At 35.8% G+C, this 21,115-nt stretch overlaps 1 protein-coding gene across 26 annotated transcripts in view; it reads left to right on the top strand.

Moving 5' to 3' along the window:
• Window positions 1-21,115, top strand: part of EZH2 (enhancer of zeste 2 polycomb repressive complex 2 subunit) — a 76,608-nt gene that overhangs the window by 37,653 nt on the left and 17,840 nt on the right. For 4 of the 26 annotated variants that reach the window (XM_065542719.1, XM_065542711.1, XM_045388193.2 and 1 more), the window contains 6 exons: window positions 525-626; window positions 13,672-13,788; window positions 16,563-16,683; window positions 17,538-17,678; window positions 18,841-18,943; window positions 19,474-19,637. In XM_065542719.1, the coding sequence (XP_065398791.1) occupies window positions 525-626; window positions 13,672-13,788; window positions 16,563-16,683; window positions 17,538-17,678; window positions 18,841-18,943; window positions 19,474-19,637 (748 nt within the window). Of the gene's footprint in view, window positions 1-524; window positions 654-9,768; window positions 9,948-13,671; window positions 13,789-16,562; window positions 16,684-17,537; window positions 17,679-18,840; window positions 18,944-19,473; window positions 19,653-21,115 lie in introns of all 26 variants that reach the window. The other 22 variants (XM_074036224.1, XM_065542709.1, XM_045388191.2 and 19 more) reach the window with 11 other exon arrangements.

The raw sequence follows: 21,115 nt of genomic DNA, 5'->3' as shown, positions 1-21,115 counted from the left end.
AAAATGAATATACAATTAAGGATAGGTTTTTTTCCTCTCCTAAGTTCAATAAGTTTTTATTTAAAATAATATATTTCTAGCTAAGTTTGTATTTACAGTAAGATAAGTGAATACTTGGAAGCTTAGGTTCTTGATCTGTCTTAACATTATGCCATGCACATTAATCACTGTTTGTTTAGTATACTTTTATTTGCATGCGCAGACTCAGGACCTAAATATAAAGGGATGCATTTCATGATTTTATGTCTTTAAAGTCATTGTGATTTAAAAAAAAAATACACACACACAAAGTCAACAAAGCATTGCAATAGTTTCCTGTTCTCTAACCACTTGCAATAAACTAATAGATGTGGTGTTTTTGTATTATTTGAATGTGGGAAACTATAGTGTAAAATCTATATGCACCTAAGAAAATGTTCTTGATATTTTTGAGAATACACTAGATTTTTAACCAGCTTTAGAGGTGTTACACATTTTCTAACGATGAACAATTTCTCCTCTCCTCTCCTTCATTTTTTTTAAAGAGTATGTTTAGTTCCAATCGTCAGAAAATTTTGGAAAGAACGGAAATCTTAAACCAAGAATGGAAACAGCGAAGGATACAGCCTGTGCACATCCTGACTTCTGTGAGCTCATTGCGCGGGACTAGGGAGGTTGGTTAACATAACATGTTGTAGTAATTATCATCACCTTTTGGTTTTTGCTTTTGGAACATTTGTGTGGTTATTGGGAGGAAATCATTGACCTCAGGGTGTCCATCTTTTTATTGCTATTTCTTTTTAATATGCAACTGTTAATGGCTGCTGTAGATCACACTATTAGCTATTCCTATAACAGAATTCTAAGTGTTTGGAATATACTTTGAACTAGGTAGATGCCTAGGTTTTATAAGAATGTTGATTTAAAAAAAACTTTTAAATAAAATACTCTTTAATATCCTCATCAGATCACTATTTAGAGCAAGGTTTTCTGACTCACTGTTGTAACCCCAATTTGAATTAGCCATGTGGTAAGAAATGTTTTCATATTCATGAACAGGAAAGCTTTTTATTATATATTTTGTTCAAAGGCTAAGCCTCTCTATAAGAATTTTTAAATTTCGTGTTGAGAGATTGGAATTTCTTTTTCTATTGTACTTTCTGAACGAGGTAGCTCTTAATTACTCCAAGAGTTTCCTATTTTCAAAGAAAGGCAGTAAATCTATGGTAGAATCTATAATTAAATATCCCGTTAAAACATGATTGCAGCAAGATGAGAAGAAAATGGCAAAAGCCTAAATAGCTTAGGCATTTCTGTTTTTAAGTGCCTGTGTTGTATAGAAAGACATGGCATAGGATATTTAAAGGGGAGTTGAAGCAAAAGGGGAAAGAGTAATTTGGAATTAAAATTACACTGTGTAGTAGATTGTTTATCTGAATGTCTAAATATGAGAAGCACCTAAACAATGGAATTTAAGATAATTTTTCAATGAGTAGCCATTTTTAATATAACATTATTTAACAAGCAACAATTTGCTGTTGTATGAGGCCTTCTGGAGATTGTGTGACATACGTGCTTCAAATACTTGCCAGTGATATCCCAGCAGCAGCAGACATAATCCTAATGATGATTTCAGTGATATTCTTGTGGTCTTGATGGTGACACTTGGAATGATTTTAGCCATTTATGCATTTGTTAGGTGACACCTCTGTAAAGCTCTGACTTGTAATTGTATAAATATTTATTATACACTGACACTTTCCTCAACATCTGGTACAGGCCAGAGCCTAGATGTTAGAGGTCAGTGGCATGGGGGAAAGGGATTCTTTTTGATGCCCATCAAAACGTTCTTAAAGGGAATAAGGATGGGGCTTTTAAGTAATTGTTTTGAAAGTTTTTATCTGGTGACCTTTTAGAAATGTTGACGTGAAGGAAAAACCTCATTTTCTCTGGAGGAATAAATCTTAGAAATTTGGAGAAATTAGATAGATTCACATGGAAAACTTATTTTTGCCACCCATAATGAATCTCAGAATGCTACCAAAAGCCTAACTTAGGTTTATAATAAAAGTCAGCAGCAGTAATGAATTATGTTACTGTGCTAGGTAATTTGTACACATTATCTCATTTAATCTTCATGATAAGGAAGGAGTAATATGCTTTTTTTTTTTTTTTTAAATTAAATCCAGGCAAGGAAACTGAGCCTTAGAAGCATTTAGTCAGTTTGCCTGCTCTAATGATCTGATGTGGGCCCAGAAGAGCACACTTTGCTCAGACACATGAAGTATTAGTGAAGTACATTATTTACATACAACTTGAATTGCTCATAGTATAATATTTGGCATTAAATTTAAGAGTATTGTTTGTTCAAGTGGATATTACTAATTGAAATTTTCTTTTAATTTTGTCAAATGGAGACAAGTCACTGAATATAAAGATACCTAATTTTCGTGAGTTTATGTGAAAAATTGTGAGAAGAAATCAGCATTTTAATAAAACAAAATTGTTGTCTAAACTTAGTACTTCCACAGTACCACACACACGGATTGAGAATAAACATTTTCACAGAATATGGGGGAAAAGGAGGAAAATAATCCCCAGCCTTAGGAATTCAGTTTTTGTTGCATAGAACTCTGACCTGATTAAGGTCATTCTTTTTTTTTTTTTTGTCGCCGGTATTGGTAGCTGATCCTGCTTCAGATGATCCATCTATTATTTCCCCTTTCCCCCTTTTCAAACCATCATCACTGACTTTTAGAAGCCAAAGTTTATATGGTTTGTGGTAAACTTCTTGGTGTTATCACGATAAATCATAAAGCTTTAGGGCTAAAAAGGAGCGTAGTGGTCTCATGGTCCAACCTCCTGACTTTTCAGATGAGAATATATCCCTGTTTATTTTTCTTTGGTTTAAGCATTTCCATCTACATATTATTTCTTTTATATATTTGAAAGATTCTAGTCTGAAGTAGGTCAGGCAGGAGGAGAAAATAAAAGTGAGTCTTGTTTGGCAAAGACTTTCCTAGTGGTAGGCTTGGCAGAATTTCAGACTGCAGTGTTGATTCAAACACGTTAAGTCTATAGCATTCAACATTTGAAGTGCCATTATAGCATTGTTTTAATTAACTGCTTGCTTTTATAAGCTAATTATATGTAAATGCTGGTGTCTTCAATTTAAGTCCTCTGCAGCTTGACAAATCAATGACAATCATTAGTTCTTTTGTCAGGTCTTAAACTTACACTACCGTTTTTGTAGTTGTAGAAGTGGATATACTCAGTTTGAAAATGACTGATTTTCTCCAGGTTATTTTAGTAAAGAATGTCTGACAAAAGTTTATTCAAGTGAGTGCTTTAGATGCTGACTTCAGGTCAGGGAGCTCTGCATTTGAACCCAAAGACCACATCTCTAGTATGTGGTTTTCTTACTATGTTTGGTTTTGTTTTTGTGACAGGGTCTCTCTCTGTTGCCTAGGCTGGAGTGCAGTGGTACAATCACAGCTCACTGCAGCCTTGACCTTCTGGGCTCAGGCGATCCTCTTACCTCAGCCTCCTGAGTAGCTAGTACTACAGTCACATACCACCACATTGGGCTAATTTCTTTCTATCTATCTATCTATCTATCTATCTATCTATCTATCTATCTATCTATCTATCTATCTATGAGATGGAGTTTCGCTCTTATTGCCCAGGCTGGAGTGCAGTGGTGCAATCTCGGCTCACCGCAACCTCTGCCTCCTGGGTTCAAGCGATTCTCTTGCCTCAGCCTCCTGAGTAGATGGGATTACAGGCATATGCCACCATGCCAGGCTAGTTTTTGTATTTTTAGTAGAGATGGGGTTTCATCATAGTGGTCAGGCTGGTCTCAAACTCCTGACCTTAGGTGATCCACCCACCTTGACCTCCCAAAGTGCTGGGATTACAAGTGTGAGCCACCACACACATCGGGCTAATTTTTTTTTTGTAGAGACGGGGTCATGCCATGTTTTCCAGGCTGGTCTCGAACTCCTGGGCTCAAGCAATCCATCTGCCTTGGCCTCCCAAAGTGCTGGGATTATAGGTTTGAGTCACCGTACCTGTCCCTTAATGTGTTTTTAAGATACTTTGGGATAACTCTTTTTTGTTATTGAGATTACAGAATCTAAGCAGTATTGTTCATAGAATTTTAATACAGAATGTGTTTACTTTTAAAAAAAACACTTCTGACTTTTTGAAGACAGTGATTATACATGTTTTACATTTATTTCTTTTATTCTTAAGTTAATCTTTTAAAGAAGCATCCAGCTTCACAATGTCATTAATCAATACGAATAGGTCGAGGGATGTACATTTTATTCCCATAATATGTCGCTGTTGGTCAAGGAATTGTTTCTAGGTAACTTTCGTAACTTTGTCTTGTCAACCAGTAATAATTATGTTCCGTAGGTCTTCATATTGGTAGTTGTATTCTTCAGTGTGTCTCTTTTTCGAGTTTTAATGAAGAAACTGGTTTAAGAGTTACTCTTGAGGTTCTCATTAATGTATTTCTTTTTCGTACATCTGCCCATTTCTTGCTGGTAATCACAAGACACTTCTTCACTGACTTCATATCGAAATGTTTTCTATATGTGTTATGACTTAAAGAGAGGTTTGCTTAGATAATGCCTGTCTTCCGGGCAAATGGTATGATTAGTTTAGTAATTTAATCCATCTTGCTAATATGCATTTCTAGATTCCCAGAATATAATGTTCTTGTAAGAGTTCTGTATCTTGTTTACTAATGGATAGAGAGAATTTGGTGTATATTCTTGGGGCTTCAGAATGTCTAAAATAGAGGCAGCACCAGAAGGGGATCACGGTCCTCATGAAGAATTTAAAAACTTTTGGACTTTTAAATATTAACACATTTGCTCTTCTTAGTAATATTTGAAATGATTGTAAGTTCATTGCTTAGCATTTGATATTAGCAGATGTTTTTGTGGGGGAGAAGCTTCTATCAAAATAATGTGTAAATTCTTTTGTATGTTGGCAGTTTGGACTTAACATTTTTGTTGAAGGAGAAGAAAAATACCTGGTTTACATGTCAGCACTCGATTGCATTTTTTATTGATTTAGTAATGAAGTTCCTTCAGTTAATTGTAAATGAAAATTTAGTTACTGTTTACAAAGAAAAAATAGTATCCTAGTGTATTTCATGTATAATTTAGTGTACTTTACTCAGATACATTTGAGTGTAGTAACATGGTTTCTTTATGTATTTCAGGATTATAGGCCCTATAGGTTTAGATTCTCATGAGCCTTTTGAGCGAATATAGCAGAAAGCTCGTCACTTTTCTCATGTCTTTGAATTAAGTGGATGGCTCTTCAAGTGTCTGTCTTACTCTTAGTCTGAACATATACACTCATTCTTATCGACTCAAGGAAGCGGTCTCTGAGTTGCTTTCTGTGACTCCTTGCCTCTTTTTAACTATTGTTGGTATTTACTTGGAGAGTTGAGTCTTGTTAGGTTAACTGTCAGTCGTTCCCACCTGTGTAACTTGTAAATCCATGCAGCCTTTGCTTTCTTTCTGGCTTGATTTAGGCCGAAATAGATGTAACATTTCTTAAATGATCATGTAAGGGTTTTTTTTTTTTCCCCTTTTGAACGTAAACTAATGTAAGCTTTTTATGCTTTTCCACAGGATTAGATTTAAAAAAAAAGGACATTTGAGTTTATATAACATTATATATTAAATACATGTCATTTATTATGTTTATATTTTAAATTTGATTATGTATCTTCAGTTTAAAGGGTGAATTTTAAAAAGTCAAATTTAGGCAACTAATAAAACTAGCAGAAGTTGCTTTCATTTGTGGTTTTTCTCCTAGAATATTGTGTATATAGTTTGTGTTTTATAAATTATAAATGTCATGTATCCCCAAATGCAAAACCGAGTTCTGACAACTGTTAAAAAATAAAACAACAAATCCAAACAAACAAAAATGCTTGCTTAATCTGGAAGGTTAGAAATTGTTTTATTCTCTGAAGAAACAAGAAAATTACATTAGATCTAGGACTTTTGTCATAATTTAGCTTTATAATAGGGATTGACTTAAATTTACTCCTTAGGATTCTGTCTTACCTTCTCTTAGCAGATTTTATAAAAGAATATCACTTAAGTAACATTTTGGGAAGGCTGGGCACATTTCACAAGCTACCTGACAAGGCAATTTTATACTAGCTAATGTGACTACCTTTTGGGCTAATGAAACTAGTTTAAAAGTTTTATGTTTTTCTCTCCACTGAACAGATCATTGTAAAATGATTATTGTAAAAATTTAGATAACACAGAAATAGGTAAAACAGAAAGCAAAAGTCCCTGTAGTCCAGCTGCTCTGGCTTTTAGTCTTTCAGATTTCATTTTCTGTATATACTACAAGGTTAATAATATGTATTTTATTTTTAAAAATTATTGGCCAGATAATACATCCTTTCCATTTTGGGATATCACTTTACAACCTCTGTTCGAATTTTCATTCTTTTAAAAAATGTGTATGTTTGACATTATGGATATACCATAACTTATTGCCCCATTCTTGATGGATATTTAGATTTTTAGTTTTTACTTTTGCAATCATTGCTGTAGTGAACTTCATATACATCCTTGCATCTTTTGAGTAATTCTGTAGAAGTTCCTAGAAATATACTTATTAGATCAAAATGATATGCATATTTAAAAATTTAGCGGATATTACCAAATGCACCCTCAAAAGTTTTACATTACACCCCACCAGCTGTTTATGGAATGTCTGTTTACCTGTATTCTCAACACAATATTTTCAATCTTAATCTTCAGTCCAATAGGTAAAACTTTGTTAGAATTTGTTATACCGTGTCTTAATTATTAGTGAAGTTAAGTGTCAATTACTGTTTGTTTATATTTCTTTTGTGAATTGGCTGTTACAGTGTTGGATCTTGTACAGTTAGGTTGGGCTTTTTCTTACAATTCATAAGGACTTTTTGTATATTACAAATACTAGTTTTTGACTGGGTGCAGTGGCTCACGCCTGTAATCCCAGCACTTTGGAAGGCCAAGGTGGACAGACCATTTGAGATGAGGAATTCTAGACCAGCCTGACTAACATGGTGAAAGCCCATCTTTACTAAAAATACAAAAAAATTAGCTAGGTGTGGTGGCAGGCACCTGTAGTCCCAGCTACTTGTGAGGCTGAGGCAGGAGAATGCCTTGAACCCAGGAGGCAGAGTTTTGAGATTGAGTCACAAGACTCAATCTCAAAAAGCGAAAAACAAAAAATAGTTTTTTTGTCATATGTTTTGCAGATTTTTACCCCCATTTTGATATTGTTTCTGGTATATCTTTGTTATACACTTCTTTTTCTTTTAAGTTTTGTGTTTCTTAAAGGTTCCAAAAGTCTTTCTTCACTTCAAGATTATAAATTATCTACCTATCTTTCCTTTAGTTCTCTGTTTTCATTTTTATATTCTAATATCAGTTAACCCATCAGGAATTTCCTTTGGTGTAAAGAATGAGTAGGGGATTTGGTTTTTAATTTTGTTCTTTTTAGTTTCCTGGTTGTTTCAACACTATTTACTGAGAAATTAATGAATAGTGAGGGGCAGTTGTAAATTCGTTTTCGAAGATGAGCAGAATCAGCCTTCTTGGTTGGTGGTTCCCTCGGCAGTTTTACCACTCGAGCAAGACCTGAAGTGTTTCTCTTCAGAAACCACAGCCTGTGCCATCTTGCTCACTCACTTTTTTTTCTTTCTTTTTTTTTTTTTTTAATTTGACAGAGTTTCGCTCTGTTGCCCATGCTAGAGTGCAGTGGTGTCATGTTGGCTCATCTCAACCTCTGCCTCCTGGGTTCAAACTATTCTTGCGCCTCAGCCTCCGGAGCAGCTGGGACTACAGGCGTGCACCACCACACCTGGCTAAGTTTTGTATTTTTAGTAGAGACAGGGTTTCACCATGTTGGCCAGGCTGGTCTTGAACTCCTGACCTCAAGTGATCCGCCCACTTCAGCCTCCCAGAGTGCTGGGATTACAGGCCTGAGCCACTGTGCCTGGCCTTGCCCACTCACTTGAACTCGAACCCCTACTACTTTATAGTATTAAGCCCTTGATTTTAGCAAGGCTTCAAAACCATTTTACTGCCACAGCCTATATAAACTATAGATTTATATAACACTCTCTGTTACATTTCAGTTATTTTCCCCCCAGTGACAGAAATTGTTCTGTTTCTACTCACAGGAGTGTTATTGAATTAGAAATTTGAGTTTACATGTGATGGATGAACATCGCTCTTGTTACCTGCTTCATGTACTTTTTTGAGTGCCTATGTCCTGTGATGATTATTCTGTTTCTGATCTCCAGTACTTAGCAAAACTGGAGTTTTTCCGCAAAGCTGCAGATGAGGGAATGATTTACCTTAACAGCCTTTCAGGGTTTTAACCTAGGATTAACTAGGTTTGCATGTTTGTTATTCCTTTCATTCAGGGCCCAGCTTCTGAAGGTAGGATGCAAGGAAGAGCTTTAAGGATCTAAATTTCCTCTGAGCCTGGGCAACATAGTGAGATACTATCTCAATAAAAAAAATAAAAAAATTAGCCAGGTGTGGTGACACGTACCTGTAGTCCCAGCTACTTGGGAGGCTGAGGTGAGATAATCACTTGAGCCCAGGAGTTTGAGGCTGCAGTGAGCCATGATTGCACCACTGCACTCTAACCTTGGCAACAGAGCTAGACCCTGTCTCAAAAATAAAAGGGGTCTAAACTTTCTGATATTGTATTCCAAACGTCCTATGTTAAATGCTGCGTTATCATCCCCTGCCCCTTAGAATGTAGAAACCGTCACTTACAGGATAAAAGTGAACTGAGAAGCAAACACCCTTGTGTTGTAGGGTAGAGGTTCTTCACCCAATCTGGAATCAGTCTGTGACAAATACTTAACAACACAAACTGAAATAATTTACAATCTGATATGAATTACTCTTTTTCATTCCTGAACTCCAACACTCGATTAGTTGCTTTCATTAAATACATCTGTGTTGATACCTTTACAGGGTTTTTTCTTCCATTTTTATTTCTGCCTCTCTCCTGTAGGAGCCACTCATTTCTTTTCAAGTGTCTTCTTCAGTCACCCTTCCCCTATTTTGCCTTCTCAACCTGATTATGAATTCACTTCCATTATTGAGCTTCTGTTTATCCAAATTTGCTATTTATCTCATTGCAGTTTTTCTTCAGTGCTTCCTTTGCGTAAAAGTAGCCTGAACTTAAATTATATACATGGTCATTTTCACCAGAAGGGCTAGCTAATTTAAAACTTGGGTGTATTATCTTTTCTTTCCTCAAATCCTGCAGAATATAGGGTAGTTTCAGAAATCACCCCCAGCTTTTCTCTAGACTTGGTGGCAGCTGATGCTTTCTTCTGACTCTTCCTCTCCTGGAGTGCCGACCTTCCTGCACCTTCCTCGCTGTTGTCACATGGAAAGGCTACAGGATGTTAGACAATGTCAACAGTTCACTGTGTCTCTGGCATGAAATAAATGGACCAACCAGTATCCGAGAATATTTTTTACTTGGCTAACTGATTGTATATTTTCCCCTATATGAAAGTTGGACTTAGCCCTTATCATGTTAAAGGTTATTCAGAGGCAGGATGGCCATGACTGTTATCTTTGGGATGTCCTGCTGTAAAATGGGGAGTCATACCTACCTCACAGGGTAGTTGTGAAATTTAAAGAAGCTAACTTTGGTAAAGTCTCTAGCACAGTGCTTGGCACATAGTAGGGTGTGTTAATTTCTTTCCCTTCCCTGCAGGCCATTCACCTGCTCTTCCCTCTACGATTTTCCATAACACAGTTTTTACTTGGAACCAGCCTTCTGCCAAGAGTCTCAGTTTGGTTGTGTACTCCTACAACTACTATTTTTGGCTTGACTTCCCTCTCCAGCTCCCAGTGGTCCAGCCACACAGTCGCCTATTGTACCAGCTGGTTGATGTAAGTCTATCCATCCTCAGAGGAACCTGGTTACTTACCAGTAAACTGTGTTTCTCTGAAAATGTAGCATCCTTGGTAATGAATCTAGCCCCTGCCCCTTTTTTTTAAACCATTGATGAAAAATCATCTCTAACTTCCTTGTGTGATCCTCAAGTTGGAACTGGAATTAGAGAATCTAATTTGTTGATAAAGGTCTCCTAGTAAGTTCCTGAGTCCAGGACACATGGCTCTGACCAGCTGAAATGTGGAGACCCATGAGGTAAAAATTCTTTTCACTACTCTGAGTGACATGAGACTTAATTATGTAAACTGTCAAGGATGATACATTTTCAAAGAAAAATAAGTTGCTGGTAAGTAACTGGGATTTTTGAGTAATTTTTCTGTAAGTCAATAAATAAGAATCCCACATTTGTTTTTACCAACAAATGCTTTTGCATTTGAATATTTCATAAATGAAAGGAATATGGTTAATAGTCACGGTTAATAGTTAAAGAATGGGATAGGTTTCTAGAGATACTAGAAATATAATGAGGTGGGGGTAGACCGTCAGTTTTCTAAATAGGTGCTCTCTTAGCTTTAAACAGAAATTGAAGTCTCCATTAGAGAAAGTCATCAAATGTAGTCTGTTCATTCCAGAAACATTTTTTGAGTGCCTACTGTTTTTTTGAGACACTGTGCTGAGTATCGTTTCAAGATAGAGGTGAAGCCACACTTGGCTCAGCTGCTTTTGCCCTCAGAGAGCTTATTTCTTGTTTCTTAGTGACTCTCGCATGACTCAGAACTGAGGCGATGGGATACTGGGGTATGACAGAGGTATGGGATTGGAAGTAGTATGTAGTGCTGCAGCCTGTGCCTTAATATTTTCTGTGCTTCCATAAGTTCTTTCTGTTAATGGGAAAAATCAGCTGACTTCATTCAGGATTTGCAGAGTATTTGCTATATCACTAGAACAACCATAGATGAAGCAAAGCCAATGCTCCTTCTTTCTCGTAGTTGAAAACAATATTCATTCTCTAACCCTTATGTGCGACTTTGGAATTAGGTGTTAAAGCAGGTGAATAAGTCAGAGTTGGAGAGGCAGCCCACTCCCCCTTAAGCTTTAAAAGCACTTCTTCCTTCAGAAGCCACAGAATTAATTTATTCCTGCCAAATGTAAAAAAAATCAGAATTTTCTTTTTAAGAAATGAAAATTGTTTTGTACTTTAAGTCACTGGATAGTATTTGATACTATCAGTATCACTAATTATATTCATTATATTCAGTAATTATAAGCACCTCCACCCCCAAATTTTCCCAGTTAAGTAGAAAGAAGGAAAGAAGACTTGGTAGTACTAATAAGTTGTTGTTGGAGGAAATGCTCCTATTACATTGTCATATGTCTCTATTTTATTTTTTTTTTGAGGCAGGGTCTCACTCTTGTCACCCAGGCTTAGAGTGCAGTGGTGCTGATCACAGCTCACTGCAGCCTTTGCCTCCCAGGCTCAAGTGATCCTCCCACCTCAGACCCTCAAGTAGCTGGGACCACAGGCACGTGCCACCTTGCTGGGCTAATTTTTTTGTGTTTTTAGTAGAGACAGGGTTTCCCCATGTTGCCCAGGCTGGTCTTGAACTTCTGGGCTCAAGTGATCTGCCCATCTTGGCCTGCCAAAGTGCTGAGATTATACACTTGAGCCACTGTGCCCAGCCATGTCTCTGTTTTATATAGTAAGTACTGCATGGCTGTAATTGTTATTTTACCCCATGAGCATTGCAAGGGCAAGAACTACAGTGCAGTAATTAATTAAGCTCACGGGTGTTGCAGTCAGACTTTAAATCCAGGTTTTAATCCTGGTTTTGTAATTTGCTACCTTTCTGACTAGACAAATTATATAACTTCTCTGAACCTCAGTGTCCTCATTTGTGAAGTTTTGATGCTAAAACTATATCATAAGGTTGTAATGAATAATTAAGATAATGTATATAAGCACTTAGCACAGTGCCTGCAATATAGTACGTGCTCAATAAATGTTAACTGCTGTTTTTATTGGAATATTGGATGGATGGATGGATGGATGAAGGATTGTATCAGAGGCCAAATAGCAGGAAGGGGAAAGATTATGGGCTCTGGAGTGTTAGTAAACTGTTCACACCGTCTTGTTTACTGGGTTATGAGCCTTATTAGTATTATGATCTTTATCTTTGCCTTTTTGGAAAGCAAATTAATGGATGAATCACTGTCACAGTTCTTTCTAACTACTCCATCCTTAAACCTTTACTTTCACTAAGGAAGGAATTATTTTTGTGCTGCAGTGACTGTGATGATTGAGAGATTATCCCACTGGCCTGATGCAACCCAATGCTGAGGGTCAGGTGTGGCGCATATGCCAGATTTCTACTCTGAATTTCACCACACCTCGTTCTGCTATTCTTAAGACATTTTAAATAAAAAATTTAAACATTTAATATGTATGTGTGTATATATATATGATTTTTCAGTTTCATTTTACTACACTTCTTTTTTGCTCTATTTTCATTGATTGTGGATTATGAATGTATGTCTAGGATATTTTTGAGAAGGCTCTGGAGGACTTACACTTGGGCAGTAGTACTCTTTAAGGAATCTCGGATTTGTAGACAGGGTGAAAAGTGCTGTGGTTATTTGGGCACAGAGTTTTGCCATATTTCAGAGAATCAAAGATGCAAAATTTTTCACATTTAACATTCAAAACCAACATGCATCTTAGAATCACTATGATAAGAACGGATTATATCTTTGTTTAGTTGGCAGCACTTTTTTCTTAGTGATACAGAACACAATGGTATACCTTGAAATCGCTGTCATCATAGATTGTATGAAATATGGTGTTTCAAGGGACTATGTGCACTGACACATTATAGCAGTACGGCATCATGGCAATGTGAGGAGCGGGAAGAGCAGGGGCTCCAGAGTCAGACTTTTGGAGTTTACATTCTAGCCCGAGAACCATGCGCAATCTTGGGCAAGCTACTTATCCTTTCTTTTCTATAGTTTTCTCACCTGTAAAATGGGTGCTAAGAATAGTATCCATCTTACAGTGTTATAATGAGGATTAAATAGAAGACATGTAATGTGTTTAAAATAGCCTAGCACATAAAAAGTACTTAGTAATTAGCTAATATTATAATTCAGAGATTACAGTTTTGCAGAATAGATTTGAATTTACTTTGTTGTGATTGAAACACAAACCCATTACCCTTAATATTTATGTATCATCTGATAATATCAGCAGTTGACACTTAGATTTTAAAAAAGGAAGATAAAGATAAGGAAGATTAACCTAACAGGTTTTCTTATTCTTGTTAAGTAAGATTTAAGTGGTTTATTTGGTATATATATTATTATTCTGTGTGGTTGGAATGTAAGAGAAATGAAGGATGAGCTAGGAAATAAATGTCTAGCAAAAGCATGGAGCAGTTAATCAGATTGCTGAATCTCACATAAGTACAGTTTTTGATTCTTACTGATATTGGTAAGTATGGGAAGGGTTGGAGGTTTTGAACATTTGGAAAATTTGAAGCATTTTTTCACCCTAAGTAAAAGAGAGAAAAGAGAGAATCCTATTTGGTTTATATGACCACTTTACTGTCCTAGGTAAGGACTTTATTTTCAAAATTAAATATTTAGGTAGGCAGCATCTCTTTACAATATGATGGCTACAGCTTAAGGTTGTCCTTTTAAGAGTCAATTTTATTTTTTCTGTTTTAGTGTTCGGTGACCAGTGACTTGGATTTTCCAACACAAGTCATCCCATTAAAGACTCTGAATGCAGTTGCTTCAGTACCCATAATGTATTCTTGGTCTCCCCTACAGCAGAATTTTATGGTATGTAAATAAGATATCTTCTGCTTATTTGATAACTTATTTGAAATAAAAAAGCATAGATAATTTTATTGTCAAGGTGAATCAAGACAGTATAAATTCTGAAAAGCTATCAAAATAACACTTGAAGTAATTTTTAAAAATTGATTAATATAGTTTCTTTAAGGCCTGTGCAGTATTACTCTTTTCCTGTATTCTCCAAAGGAAAAGTGTTAAGCAGTAACCATACCTAGGATTAAAAAGATTTAAAAGATGGACTGGGCATTGTGGCTCATGCTTGTAATCCCAGCACTTTGGGAGGCTGAGGCAGACTGATCACTTGAGTCCGGGAATTGGAGATCCACCTGGGCAATATGGCGAAACGCTGTCTCCTCAAAAAAAACACCAAAAATTAGCTGGGTGTGGTGCATGTCAGTAGTCACAAGCTACTCAGGAGGCTGAGGTGGAAGGATGGCTTGAGGGAGGCGGAGGTTGTAGTGAGCTGGGATTGTGCCATTGTACTCCAGCCTGGGTGACAGCCAGACCCTGTCTCAAAAACAAACAAACAAAAAAGGAATGAAGCTTATAGTTCTTATCCTTAAAAAAGTCAGTGTCCTATAGTCTAAATCTGACTTTGGGTTTTTGTTAATTGAGAACTTACTGTTAAAAACAATTTAGGTGGCATTTTATTGTGATAATGTACATTATATAATTTCATAGGGCTTATAAAACATGAGCTGAAATATATTTCCATTGCTAACTCTGACCCAGCAGCTTTTGTAATAAAATGCTAAAGAGAAACTGAAGCATGTGTTCTTGACTTGCATTGCTAAATAAAAAATATATAGTTGTATTACTTAATTGGTATATAAAGTGGAAAGGCTAGTAAAATGTTGATGGAAGTCCTTGGTGAACTGCTTTAGGGAATTTTTTAGTAACTTTGTACAGAAGATTGTCAGCTTCAGTTCCTCTTCTGTAGTTGTATAAATTTGAGTGTAGTTTGAGAATTACATTGCACGACCTTGAGGGAAGTTTCATGTTTTCACAGACTGAAATTCTGGAAGAATATGGTATTTAAATTTTTCATTAGATATAATTTATGAATCATCCGTGGATTTTGCTGGTCCAGCCTGGGTGACAGAGCCAGACCCTGTCTGATTTTGCTGACCAAAGCAGATTAGGCACACAATCTTTATTATAACTAGGATATGTTTTGGTGAGCAGGATGATGTGGATATGATTGAAAAGACAAAATATGTAAGTGTCACTTAATTTTGGCTTAGATATAAAGAAATCAACCCCTAGTTTAAATGAGATAGTGCAAGTGAAATGAGATGAAAACAGGCCTCTAGTGTGTACATAATCTTGAATTTGAATATATGGGTACATTAAAATCTGCATTTTAATTACCCTTTTATCCCACTTTTCCTTGTCTGTCTATGGTACTGTTATCTTTATGAACTCTCCAGTTGTCCTAAATTTGTTACCTAGGGATTATTTGAGATTTTTTCCCACATTTCCTGCCTGCTAGTAGTCCCATGTATGGCATTTTCCAGCGTGTTCTTCCCTGTGGGCCATGATCACAGTGCCGGGCCCAGCCTGCGCCATCTCACTCTTTAAAGAGCTGCTGTGTCCTCCCAGTCAGGCATAGCCAGTCCGATTCTGCTTGTCAGAATTATCTTTCTAAAATTCTGTTTTTAACCAATATCCTTTTCAAAGGCCTCTTAAGATTTAGACTTGTCTTCACTTGGAATTAGTCTTTTTAAACGTGTGCTTCAGAACTGTCCAGTCTTTATCTATGATTACTGTCATTTTTATTCTTCATTGGAAATGCTCTTCCTCCCATGAATGTCAGCTTTCTTTCCCTTGTATTCTTAAGTATTCTGTTCTCTCTTAACTTTTCTTTGATTGGCTCTTCTTCTCTGTTGTCTTCCAAAGCTTGATAAAAACTCACCTGTCATCTTTACTAGCACTGTCAACTTTGATATTCATCTCATTCATCTAAATATTGAAATATTTTATGTTTTTGTAGAATGTTCTTATTTTACATATAAGTACATATCCTTTTGGCATAAACTTTAATGGACTATCAATACTGTCCATCCCTAGAATTTTATTATATTGGATGTCTTAATTTTTTTTTTTCATTTTACCTTAAACTATTACAAGTTAATGGCTGTTTTAATAACCAGATCATCAAGTGGAATTTGGGAGTCTTATGGTCGTTTTTTGGGATGGGTCTATATGGATCTTGATATACCATATTTCATCATCCTGTATTAACATCTAAAGTGTGCCTTAAAACCGATGATGGCTGGGCATGGTGGCTCATGGTGCCAGACACCTGTCATCCCAGCACTTTGGGAGCCAAGGCGGGCGGATCACTTGAGCTCAGGAGTTCGAGACCAGCCTGGGCAGCATAGTAAGACACTTGTCTCAAATTAAAAACAAAAAACAGAAAAACAAATGGATGATGTCTTCTCATAATCTAGAGCATCTTTTTCTTTCTTAGAGGTATGTAAAATAATGGTAAGTTTTAATAATTGATGACAGACTAAGTGCAGTATTTTTTCTTGAATCAAAATTTTTTCCTGTCAACAGTTTTCTCAGATATGCTTATTGGCGAGAGGAGTCTTTTTATTCTTTGATACATTTTAGAGTTTGCTCTCTGACTAGTATTTTAAATCTGGAGAACTGGGTAAAGACATCTACATATAAAAAAAGGTTGTATTTTAGTTATTTCACATTTGATACTTAGAATAAACCTGCTTTTTAAATTTGTTTTTTCTTATTTTTAGGTGGAAGATGAAACTGTTTTACATAACATTCCGTATATGGGAGATGAAGTTTTAGACCAGGATGGTACTTTCATTGAAGAACTAATAAAAAATTATGATGGAAAAGTACACGGGGATAGAGGTGAGCCATATGCTTCTTCTCTTGGAAAAAGGGGCTAAAGAAATTGAGAGATAATTTTGTTTATAAGGCATAGGGCATGAGAAAAATTTTAATATTAAAATTAAGTTTTGCACTGAACTATAAGGGACTGAACCTGGGCCCAGGCCTGAGATTTTCAGTATTTTCCCTAATTATTTTTGGGAAAATTAGGAGGATCATGTTTGCTACCTGATAATTACGCATAGTTGGTTATAACATAAATTATAATGACAGTAACATGTAAATTAAATAGAAATTGAGTGTATGTAGATTTTAAGATTCTTTAGTAATAAAATTAATTAGGATTGGGGCTCTGCTGTGGCATGTGGGGGCTCCAGCAGCCCCTACTGTTCAAAAATACTGTTCCTCTAGGGACTACAGTACCTGAAATTCAATCATTAGAGTCATGGTTTCAGTTTTTTGTGTCCAGGAGGCCCTGTTAAAGTGTCTGAAAGGATAATATTTGTAATGTCATCATCCATTGTCATTATCAGCAGAAAGCAGGATCTGAAGTCATCAGTTAAAGGACAGATCCATTGTTTGGGAGGAGGCTAAAGCCACAATCAGTTCCTAGAGAATTCAGTTTTCTACTAGAAACTTTTGGGGAGGGGCTATTCAACAGAAAGTAGCAGGTATTAAAGATAATTTTCCTTCCTAACTTTGCCTAACGCCAGTCTTGAAAATGATCTTATCTTTTCCTCCCCTCATTTCAATAATAATGTTTTAGTGCTAGTTACTAGGCTATCTATGCCTGTTTTGTCCAAGTAGAAAAAGGATACATAAACTTTTGACATTACTACTTCCCCTGTGTGTTTCTGACATTTGATGCATTTCAGAATGTGGGTTTATAAATGATGAAATTTTTGTGGAGTTGGTCAATGCCCTTGGTCAATATAATGATGATGATGATGATGATGATGGAGACGATCCTGAAGAAAGAGAAGAAAAACAGAAAGATCTGGAGGATCACCGAGATGGTATGCCTGTTTATTAGGATTCTGTGTAGCCATTACAGCTTTCTTTCAAAAACAGTAGAAAGAGTAGAAGTAGAGCTTAGTTTCTTCTTTCTCTTTTTCTTTGCTGAATGTCACACTGATAGCAGTATAATCCAAATTAGCGTATTATGGCCAGGCAAGGTGGCTAACCCTGTAATCCTAGCATTTTGGGAGGCTAAGGTGGGCAGATTGCTTGAGCCCAGGAGTTCAAGACCAGCCTGGGCAACATAGTGAGACCCCATCTCTACTAAAAAGTAAAAACATGAGGCAGGGTGATTGCTTGAGCCCAGGAGGTGTGTAGGTTGCAATGAGCTGTGATTGTGCCACTTCACAATCTGGCTGGGTGACAGAGTGAGACCCTGCCTTAAAAAAGATAAAAGAAAAAAAGAAAAAAGCATATTACTTGCAACATTATCTTCACTTGAGTGTCTCTGTTTCCTTTGGCTAGCAAAGAACATAATTTTTTTGTGTGCTTCTCTGGGCATCATTATAATATATAACATATTGATATTCACTATGTACAAGTTGTGTACTAATCACTTCATGTGCACCAGCTCACTTAATCCTCATAACGGCTTCATGAGGTGGATGTTATTATCAGATCCATTTTCTATTTGAGGGGATAGATTTAGAGAGGTTAAGTAACTTATAAGATTACACTATTGGGAAGAAACAGACAATAGCTGGTGTTCTCTACTTGGCAAAGCTCGTGTTAAAGCAGCATAGAATAATTTGGCGGGTGAAATAGCAATTTCTAAGAAGCATATTTGAAAAAGAGAAAATAACAAAAAGGTACCTTATTGATCATCTAGTTCTGCTCCTTCATTTTACAGATGAGTAAACAGACCCAAGAGGTAAAGTGATCACTCTGTCACAAAAATCAGTTAGTAGCAGAGCTGGGAGTGGAACCTAGGTTTTCTGCTTCCCAGTGTTCTTAAAGCTTTTCATATTTGAATTTTGTTTTTGACCAACTGGTATTCCACAGACACATGTAAAGTGTGTGAGAAGTAAGTGAAACACAAAATTGAGATGAAATTTCTTAGAAAATCAACTTTGTTACAGAGACGTAGTTGGGTGGAGAAAATTAAAGATCGAAAACTTGTTTACTTCCATTCTTTTTTTCCTTTCATATTCTCCTGTTTAGATAAAGAAAGCCGCCCACCTCGGAAATTTCCTTCTGATAAAATTTTTGAAGCCATTTCCTCGATGTTTCCAGATAAGGGCACAGCAGAAGAACTAAAGGAAAAGTAAGATATGTTCCTTTGAGGCAATCTTGCCCTGTGTGGTATGTAACTCTTGGTTTATTACAAATGGAATCAATGTAGTGGATGAGCCACTACACTTTATTTACAGTGTTTACAAGATACTTGAAGCAACATATGTACCTGTGGTACTCTGCATTACAAAGTATTTCCTGTAGATAGAATAAATAATTTATATCTACACATAAACACACATATGCACATAAAATTTACAGTGGTAGATTTACAGGAAAATTATCTGGATACTGATAGCAAAATTTGGTGTTTAGTTAAAACTGATATATCCTTTTCCATGATATATTTGAATCATATCAATGAATTTGATTCTTCGTAACACCATGCACAATATTTAGTTGGCTCTTTATCTAAATAAAGATTGTTGTAGGTTAGAGCCATTCCTATATGTTTTAGGCAAGATGAACATCAAAAGTAACACATGGAAACCTTTTAGAAACTGTTTTCAAAAAAGTGATTTTTGTTTCATGTTTACTTAAATTTTTCTTGGTTAATGTCAGATATAAAGAACTCACCGAACAGCAGCTCCCAGGCGCACTTCCTCCTGAATGTACCCCCAACATAGATGGACCAAACGCTAAATCTGTTCAGAGAGAGCAAAGCTTACACTCCTTTCATACGCTTTTCTGTAGGCGATGTTTTAAATATGACTGCTTCCTACATCGTAAGTGCAATTATTGTACGTTTTCATTTTCTATCTTTGTTGTGGAATTATGTTTTAAAACCAGCTTGGAGAGTGCTATCATTTATTACAACTAGAATTTATCAGTTAATCCTGTAGTTACTTTCAAAAGTCTTTAGATCTCAGTATTATTATTTTTACTTTGTTGCTTGAGGATTGCTCTGAAATCTTTTGTATGTATTTCATTTGGACTACTATTTTCCACTAATACAGAATTCAGGTCAGTGATTTTTTTTTTTTTTTTTTCCGTAAGTGCTAACTAAGCAGCTGTTTTACAATAAAACTATTATTATGAACTAACTGATAGCCCAGAGCAACATTGCTGATATTGATGAACAAATTGTGTTAAATAAGAAATTGGCCAAAAAAATGTTCAGGTAAGTGCTTGTCGATTTAGTGTAAATTTTTTTTGCCCTCTGGGTAAGTTGTTTTTTTAAAAAATACCTGCATTTGAATACAAGTAAAACATAACATGTTCTTAGTGAAAATTTAAGTATGGTATATACAAAAATACTTTTTTCCCCTGGCATTTCTAGGGAATGTGGTTTCTTAGTAAATTTTCCTGGTAATTGAAACTTTTAAGCGCAGTTTAAAAGCATCAACTACTTTTGAGGCACATATTTTGAAAATGTATTTAATAGTTCCTAATTTTCCTAGAGTAGTTTGCTTATTATAGTTCGGTTTTTCCCATATTGTATTTTAGTATGTCTGTCTATGGTAACTTCTTTAGGGCCTTTGACCCATTGTAAAATCGTTTTCTCCTGTACTAAATGGCCCCACATTGCTTTGTTTTGAGTTCCTATGCCTACCATTGACAGATTTATTCCTCCTCATTCACCAATGATACGTCTTTTTAAGCTTGTCCAAGCTACTGTACCTCACCTCCTCCTAAGTTTTTGCTGTGCTTATTTTTCCTGCACCTGATAATGTGTTGAGTGATGTATACATTGGTCTGGAAATGTTAAGTTTTGTTTTTGTGTGTGACATATTAGTGGTTTAGTTATCTTAAAATAGAAAAACTTGAAGTAGATTTTTAGAATTATCATTATATCGTAACCTCCTTGCTCTTGTTCTCAACTTCTATTCTGGTTTAAATTGATTTGGTAGTTTTAAAAATTCGTAGTAAGTCATCCATTTGTTGCTTCAGCCATTGGACAGTTAAGCCCTTGAAATAGTTGTCTTGAATTTCATTTTAATTCCCCTTTACACACCATCAATTTATGAATTACATCCAGTTTTTATTAAGAATATTGTAAATTGCATGCAGATATCACTATGCCTAAAGAATTGAGTAGAAGCACTATTTTGGAGTTGCTGAAAGGTCCTTCCAATTTTTTGTTTATAGATGTAGCATTTAGTAAAGTTTTTTGCTGTAAAAATGAACCATAGAAGTAGGACACTACTTTTAAACATTACAAGAGTTTTTTTATTGTGCTATTCAGAGATGAGTAATTTTTTTT

Source organism: Macaca fascicularis, chromosome 3 (assembly GCF_037993035.2).
Source record: "Macaca fascicularis isolate 582-1 chromosome 3, T2T-MFA8v1.1".
NCBI lineage: Eukaryota > Metazoa > Chordata > Mammalia > Primates > Cercopithecidae > Macaca > Macaca fascicularis.
This window is presented reverse-complemented; position numbering and strand designations above follow the sequence as displayed.